We start from the raw sequence: 8,684 nt of genomic DNA, 5'->3' as shown, positions 1-8,684 counted from the left end.
GCTAGAGCAACAACGGAAACCATTGTGAAGCTTGGGGACATTGAAGAGCCAGTCTTAGCACTTGTGGACCATGGGTAAGGAATTAATCTTATGGAAAAGTGCGTGCATCAAAAGGGGAAGTGGCCTATTGATGTGGACCATGGTTGGCGGATTCGAGATGCCAACATGCTTCCAGGCGATCTTTATGATGCGTGTGCAAATGTTAAAGTAACTATTGGGGCTGAGTGGAGAGATGAAGAAATATTCCTTTTCGACATAGCTTTGCACATGGAGCCTGATCAAAATTTGAAATGGATCATAAATCCCAATCTCACAAGCGTACAAAAGTTTGATAATGTGGCATCGTAGACCCATGTTCCTCCCCTTGACATCCCCGTTTGTCACCTCACGTTTCTTGCTCGGTATAAACTATGCGTCAACTAGAGCACATTACCCGCATGTGCCACATGGACGATTTAGATGCCCTCACAATTTGCGCGTCACATTCGTGCCTTTGATCCGATAACTCGGCTTCATTTAATGCCATTAGTCTTGAGAGAGCCCAACCTCAACACTATCTAACAGGGGGTCATTAAGACCCCAGGGCGGTGGGATCAACGGTTGCGAGTCCGTTGCGGGGATCTCCAGGAGGACGGCACATTGACCCGCAACCCCCCCGCACCCCTCGGAGACTCGAATCCGAGACCTCCTCGTTGATAGCCCGACGTCGTAACCACGTGTCAGCGTGGGGTTGTTTGTCCCCAAGGCGAAGCCACACTCTCATAAAGTGAACTTGGATGGGAAAAAGTAAACATCGACAAAAAAAAATAAACATGAACGAAAAAAGCAAACAAGGACAAAACGGATGGCGATCGAGCTTCGCGAGAAATGTGTTTTCACGTCAACGCCCTAGATCCCAGTGCTTATATCTACCCCCCGTTAAATAGTGCTGAGGCTCCCATGCCGCCCAAATGTGTGTTAAAGATAGGTAGTGATGAGGGTAACACAATGCTTTCATCGTTGTTCCGAGCCCGATCGCCCCCGAAGCGCTCATTTCAAGAGACTCGAGACTCGAGAGGGCTTTGCTGATGATAGCCCAATGAAGAAACCATCGTGCCCATGTATGATGTGATCTTGAAAGTTGAGAGGCTTGAAGCGTAGCTGGCCGCATTGCTCGGATCATCAGTATGCATTAACTTCCAGCACGTTGCCTCTTTGACGCCTACAGGCCCCACAGAATATCTCTGCTGTGAGTAGCGACAAGAGCTTAAGGCGGCTTAGTATCCATCCATGCCGGCTGGAGAGGGAAGCTAAAAGCTGAAGCTGACCCAGCCATGGCGTTTTCCGCTTGTCTCTCCCGCTGAGAGAGAGAGAGAGAGAGAGAGAGAGAGAGAGAGAGAGAGAGAGAGAGATGCTTAAAGCTAGACTGGCCTTCCAAGCTTGAAGCTTTAATGTGGGCTTGATCGGCCATGGCAAACCATCGGTAATAGGCTTTGTTAGCTAATTATTTCAACGAAGAAAGCATGGAGAATGAAGGTCAAGAAGCACAGAACATTTCTTCCGCGTTGAATGTACCATTGGTGGATGTGCAAGCTCCGGAATCAGGAGCCACAGATCTGCATACTGACAAGAATGGGTGCGTTAAAGAGGAAGGTTGCACAATGTCTCCTTCGACTCCAGGCGAAACAACAGAAAATGGTTATTCTCAAGAGGATGCATTGCCAGTTCAGCCACCACTGCATCACCACAATGAATCTGCTTCAACACAAGCAATATTGGAACAAGAGGAATCAAGTGAGGTCAAGAATGCTGCAGACAATGCTTCCATGGAAATGAAGGGAAGCATGAGAAGCGAAGCAGCCGAAGGTGAGACACAAGCTCAAGTAGAGCAAGAGCCAGTTGCAGGATCAAATGAGGGTGAGTGCTTTGCCGATGTTGCTTCTATGGACAGCATTGAAAATGTAGAGAATTTAGCAGATAGTAATGGCCCTGTTCAGATTGAACAAGAGCCAGAATGGGTGTCCGGTGAAGTTGAGTGTGCTGCAAGTGGTGCTTCTATGATTCCTATGCAACAGGAAGAGGAACTAGTACAAGATGAGACTCTGCCTCAGATGGAACAACAAGTTGGGACATCGGACAATGGTGGTACCGAGGAAAAGGAAAGCTACAGTGATTCTCCAAATCATATAGAGGAATACTCGGCTGTAGGATCCAACGAAGGTGAGAATGCTGGCACTGATGCTTCTATCAACACAATGCAAAAGGAAGATGGATTAATATTAGGAAAGGCTTCTATCCAGGTAGGAGAAGAGCTGGAAGTAGGTATAAATGAGGGCGCGTGTGCTGCAGATGACATTTCTTTGGACATTGCTCCCATTCAAATAGAACGAAAGCACGAAGCTGGATCAACTGAGGGTGAGTGCACTGGCGATGACACCCCTATGGTGATTTCACATGAGGAAGAGGCCTTAGGGAAAGGTGAGGCTCATGTTCAAATTAGCCAAGAGGATTATGCAGGATTGGATGAGGGTGAGGGTGCTGCAGATGATATAGGTGAGAGTGAGGAAGCAACTGATTCTATTGTGGAAGTTTCTGTTGATGCTTGTGGAATGGTTGATGTTGAAGGTCACATTGAGACCGAACAAAGCGCGTCAGATTCTGCCAATCAAGACGCTTCCTCCTGCTCGGCAATAGAATTTCAAGAAGATTCCCAAGAAGATAATAGTGGGCGAGCCGTTTTTGAGGAAGAGCCTGAGCTTAGAAATCAAGATACCCATGCGTGTGAAGCGGTTGAAGAAGATGTCGATGCCAAAAAGCAAGATGTCCAAGCTGATCCCACTGAGTTCCCTGCAGTCGAGGAGCACAATGAGAAAGCGGATCATCAATCCCCTTCTGCCGCCGGTGTCGATGAGCCACCTGCTGTTCCAACGTCTACCGAATCTGGCTTGATGATGGAGTCTCCTCTTTGCACCTCAGAGATAGGTCTTTTAAGTGATCAACGTTCAGATGGTGATGAGGTACATGAAGGAAAGGGGGGAAATGATGGACAAAGTGATGCCACAAATGCTTCAATTGGTGGCCAGGAGATGGAGAAAGTGCTTTCTCGTGAGCTGCCTGACTTCTCCAAGCAAGATGCGGAGATTAAGCAGCCTACTGCTCAAGGATTGCCTTATGCTAATGAGGGGTTTCACATGAAACCATCCCTTGCTGCTGAGGGTGAGCCGGTGGAAGATTCCTTGGCAACTGACAAGATTGCTGATGAGAAGCAACTTGAGGCTTTGAAGAAAGAAGAGCTTGGACTTGACACCCTTGTTACTGAGCAAACAAGCAAGGGCGAAGGAGATGTGGCTGCGACGCCAATGCTGGTGGAGGAGAATGGTGATGTTTATTGCTCAGCTGTGGGTGAGGGAGCTATGAACAAGCTGGAAAGAATTGCTGATACTCAGTTGAATGGTAAAGTGGCATCATTCTTGGAAGTTAAAGCTGCAAACGGGCTCCCTCCGACCATGGTGGAACATGGATTTTGTCGCAACATTGGAGAGGATGAGCTCGAAGCAAATGCCAGCAAAATCAATTCATCACAAAATGGATTGTTTTTGGAGGACGCAACAGCTGATGGTGAAAAGCACATGGCTTCAGAGCAATTCAATGGATTTGGCAAGATTGGAACTCATTTGGAGAAAGGAACCAATGCCGCCAAATGTCAAGAGAGGGTGGGGGTTTCTCAAGCTGCAGAGGCTCCCATGGATGCAGCAGTGCCGTTAAGTTCGATGGTTCATGAGAATGGTTTTGTTCACCATAGTGAAGACAACATATTGGGTCACCAATGTACAACCTCTATCAGTGTTCAACCAACTCAGGACGAGAAAAGCAGAGAAATCAGTCAGTTTTTGGTAGTTCCTCAGCAAAAAGCAGTATGTGTCATCTTGTGGATTGTGAATAGGCCGTCTTTAACATGCTGTCTTTCTTGTCTGATGAATTGTTTGCTTTGTGATTGCAACAGAAGGACTCTGAGGGGTCAAAACAAAACAAAGTGGAGCGCCCAAATGGAAACATGGCACTTGTGCTCAGGTCAAGTTGGTGGGGATGCTGTGGCATGCTTGATGCTCTGCTGCACAAAGATTAAGGTGGAAGTGGTTCTCACAAAAATTCTATGTTTGCCAGCGTGTGGGTACCATGGTCATGAGCTAGTTCAGCAGTCATAAGGAGTAAAGCAGTTCTGCACTTGGAGCAAATGCAAATTGATGAGTCTCACACATTTATGACGTTGGGACTTGAGGAGAGATTTGTACTTGTAATTTTGTTACGCCAGTTTCCCGAGGATGTTTTGCTCATCCCAGTTTTCCATAGCTCTTCATCATATCCTTCAACTCAACAAAGAGTCTTGCAATGCATATGACTGTTATGAGAGGTGTAAGCCACTAAAAAGTGACAACCTCAGATTTCTTAATCCAAAATTTTGGACTTTTTGCCGAAATATCTGTTTTTAATCTTCATTGTTGTATTTGTTGTGTGTTATTGTTTAATATATATGTATTCTAGGTTGTAAATGCTACTAGGAATGCTGAAAGAGTTCCTAAGGTATTGTCATCACCAAAATTAAGTTGTTCACCTTTTTTTTTCCTAATCCTCTTGATTTTACTTTTCTTCAAATGCTCAAGGCTCACATGTTACTCCTTTGATGAATGCACATAGGGCCAACATACATGCACCTAAACTACCCCACCTAATTGTTGATAGATCCTTTACATAGAATGGACAAGGCTTCCATGTTTTTTGGCAGCCAACTTCAATAAATGGTAACCTTTTTCCATGGACCCTTAGTCAACATTAAAGGAACATATGAAGCTTGGGTTTATACCAGTGTTGTGCAAATTCTAAGAAAACCTAGCCTTAGTAGAAAGTAGGTATACCATGATGATTAATGCTCAAATGCGGTAAACATTGTCATTGTCATTGCAGAGCTTAGCTTTTGGCTGTTCTTTCTCAATTTGTTTTGGTGCATATTCTTGGATTAGTAAGAAGCAACCTACATTGCCACTTTCTTCCAAAGAGGTAGAGTTCTTGAGAACATTGGAGATCTAGTGAAGGTGAGAACTATGTTTTTAATATTATAACCAAAATTGCATTACCACATTATATATTTTGGTGGTAGTATGTGTTACCACATTTAGGACCATCCAAGCCCTTTTTCACGAGGCTTTTTCCCTCATGCATTGTATGTATGTCCCTCATTCTAGGGCTCACTTAACTTTGTAGTTACACACTATGTAATAATGTCATTGTGTAGCCTTTTAAGCTTTTTCTTCTTCTCCAACCTTTGGGTGTGCATTTTTGCAACCCCTAAATCCACCAATTGGTATTGGGGCAAGTTTTGACTTCTTGCATAGCATCGCCGCACCTATGCTATGCACCTTATGCTTCATTTTCTCAAATCGAGGTGATTTTTGCAAGTTCACATAAAGTTCGTGTGATGTTGTAAAGCTCGATATTGTCATTTTTTTCTTGTCGAGGTCATTATCACTATTTTTTTTTCCTACAGCAAACGATACTCTTTGTAACCAATGTTTTCCTTTTATGCAAAAATTACAACAATCTAAATATCTACAAAACAAATTTTTTTGTAAGTTTTGCTACATAGCACTCATTTCATTTTGGGCAGTTATTTCTGTATATGAATCAAGTGTAGTCATCCACCATGGCTACGATCTATGATGCTTTATGCATGTTGTCTTATTGAGAAAATTTAAATGGAGACAATTATGTACCATGGGTACACATTAGACGCAACATGTTTTGGCAAAGGGCATATGGCAAAAGTAGCATGTTGTAAATGAGGCCTTTGTGGCTTCTAAGATTGATAATGTTGCCACTTTGAGTGATCCTTGTTTTGATAGCACACCTATAAGTATACCTTCCATCATAGCAATAATTACGAGAAATGTGGTGAAAAGCTAAGCAAAAGCCTCTCTCTTTCTCTACTTATGTCAGCCTCGATCTAGTTGTTGATTTTGTGAATAGGAAATGTGTCATTCGTGATCATATCTAACACTTTATTTCCTGGTTTGTATAAGCTCAATGCATGTGGAACTTTAGCACATGCATTGATTTTGTGAATAGGAAATGTGTCATTCGTGATCATATCTAACACTTTATTTCCTGGTTTGTATAAGCTCAATGCATGTGGAACTTTAGCACGTACAACTTTTGATTCAACATTTGTCTTAGATAAAAAAAACTATGACAATTTGATCATCTAAAGTTTTCTCGTAGTGCTACATGCAAAGATCTAAAACGGTTCCTTCTTTGCTTCCTCTCGGTAGACCATCTAGATATGCATATTAAGGTTGTATATTGGGTTAATTGCAATGGCCCAAGTTTTCAAAGGATGGTTTTGTGTACAGTACTCACAAGGTGCAACTTGTTTGACATTTGTGATCCCATGCATACTCTATCTATTGATAACCATTTTTGCTTTGTGAAAGCATGCATGGAGGAGCTTAAAAAGTTCTTTTGTGATTTGTATACGGTTGTAGTGTGGGAACCAAGTACATGCAATAAGAATTTAATGCATTTTTAGCTAGTCATGGATAAAACAATATAACCCTCAGCATAATGGTGTTGCTAAGAGGAAAAACATATGACTTATGAAAATTGCATGATCTATGCTTCAAAGCCAAGCTGTACCACATGTTGTTTGGCTTGAAGCTGTCATGTGTGCTATCTATGTACATAACATATGTTAGACTAAAGCTTTGCAATCTAATACTCCATATAAAACTTTCAAAGGCTTCTGACAAATCAAGCTCAACAAACTGTATTGACGATTTCATTCACATCTTCATGTGAAGTGTGAAGTGGTAATAACTCATGTTATTAACACCCCATGGGGATGTTAACAACTTCAAATTCATAGTGACTATTTGGAACTAGAATCTGAGTGGACTACCCATCGAATTTTTTCATTTGCCCGATGCGCTGGCTACCAAGGGGCCCGACGGGCCCATTATTCCCTCCAAAGATTGGAGGGGCCTATATAAACAATGTCCCATCCTCCGAGACAACCCATTTTGGCACACTCTCTAGAGTCCTCACTAGAACTAGAACTTGAGGTTTATCTTTTAGGCTTTAACTTTATCAAGTAACTTATTTGGGTCCTTTTTTTCCAAGATCCACAAATAGTTACCTCTCTTGGGTGTCTATCCTCCTCGAAATAGGTTTGGGTAGGGAGCATCCTTGTGGAGGGTTTAGGTGGTGCAAGTTCTTGGGGCTCATTTTTAATGTTGTAAAGGAGCACTCCTCATCACTACACCAACGTACTTGTGTTCTACGAATAGTTACCTCCCTTGGGTGTCTATCCACCGCTTAGAAACAGGTTTGGGTAGGGAGAATCCTCGTGGAGGGTTTAGGTGGTGCAAGTGCTTGGGTTTCATTTCTATGGTTGCAATGGAGAGCTCCTCATCACTACACCAATGTCCTTGTATTTTACAATTAGTTACCTCCCTTTGGTGTGTGTCTACTTGGAAACAAGTTTGGGTAGGTAGCATCCTAGTAGAGGGTTTAGGTGGTGCAAGTGCTTGGGGCTCCTTTCTATTATTGGAATGGAGCGCTCCTCATCACTTCATTAGCATACTTGTATTTTATAATTTGTTACCTCCCCTGGGTGTCTATCCGCCTGGAAACAGGTTTGGGTAGGGAGCATTCTTGTGGAAGATTTAGGTGGTACAAGTGCTTGGGACCGATTTCTATTTTTGGAATGGAACGCTCCTCATCACTACATCGTTTCATACTATTTTTTGTTTTCTTTTGCATGTATATCATTGTATCTTATTATTTAAATGTTCAATTGATTTCAATTTTAGAAGACCTAATATTTTTTAAATTGTATGCATGCGTAGGAAACTTGTGAACTTATCGTGGATGCTAATGCTTGCTCTCAAAACATCAATGAAGCTACTTCTAGTTGCCCATCCATTAGTGGTGAAGGATCAAACAACGGAGTGTCCAAATAAGTTAAGCACAAGGCTGGTGATAAGCTGCCAGTGCCTAAGTGGAAATTTTCGAAGAACATTAGATCAGTTGTAGATTGGTGTTTCAAGTTATGTGGCAAAGAAAAATCAGGAGGTGCACCTCATATTATGGAGCACTTCCTTGGGTCAGGGAATGAAACAAGGAATAGGGAAAATAGAGGTAGATGTAATGATATAGGCCATGAGAATGCCACAAAATACTTGAGAGAATTATTAGGTGGCGTAGCCAATGTAAAGCAACCTAGAATACCGACCCTAAGCATTGTGACTTTAGAGAATCAATGCGTGTTGCCTCTACACGGGGCATACAAAATAGTGGTGCACCCTCCATGCTAGTTGTTACATACACACAAAGAGTTAGTACTCAAGATGGGTCTCCTGAGTATCATTTTGAAATTACTAGAGCAAGGCAAGTGAGTTTTGAGAAGATATTTTGATCAACTGCTCTTGAGGAGGCACAATCTATTCTTGCATAAGCTAGCTATTTTTATAGGCGGTTCTATGTTGATGGTAACACTAGAGCCATGGAAGCATGTGTGAAAGAAAATCAGTGAGTTTGGTGTTGGTTTTTGCCTTCCATCATATCATCAGATGCAACGCTTTGTAGATACCAAAAGGAAGTCAATAGGTTGATCTTGAAATCAATTGATCAAACAAGATGCACTATAGTCAGGT

The 8,684-nt window shown here is 42.5% G+C and overlaps 1 protein-coding gene across 1 annotated transcript; it reads left to right on the top strand.

Annotated features, from left to right (window-relative positions):
• Positions 1-933: 933 nt before the first annotated feature.
• Positions 934-4,456, top strand: LOC147435485 (uncharacterized). The gene is made up of 2 exons (XM_086488545.1): positions 934-3,893; positions 3,983-4,456. The coding sequence occupies exons 1-2, from the start codon at positions 1,503-1,505 to the stop codon at positions 4,103-4,105; spliced, it is 2,514 nt and encodes an 837-aa protein (XP_086344671.1). The 5' UTR covers positions 934-1,502; the 3' UTR covers positions 4,106-4,456.
• The last annotated feature ends 4,228 nt before the right edge of the window (positions 4,457-8,684 follow it).

The sequence above is a fragment of the Adiantum capillus-veneris genome, chromosome 18 (assembly GCF_014529385.1).
Source record: "Adiantum capillus-veneris isolate H3 chromosome 18, ASM1452938v2, whole genome shotgun sequence".
Taxonomy (NCBI): domain Eukaryota; kingdom Viridiplantae; phylum Streptophyta; class Polypodiopsida; order Polypodiales; family Pteridaceae; genus Adiantum; species Adiantum capillus-veneris.
Note: the sequence above shows the minus strand (reverse complement) of the source record. Positions and strands in the feature narration are given on the sequence as shown.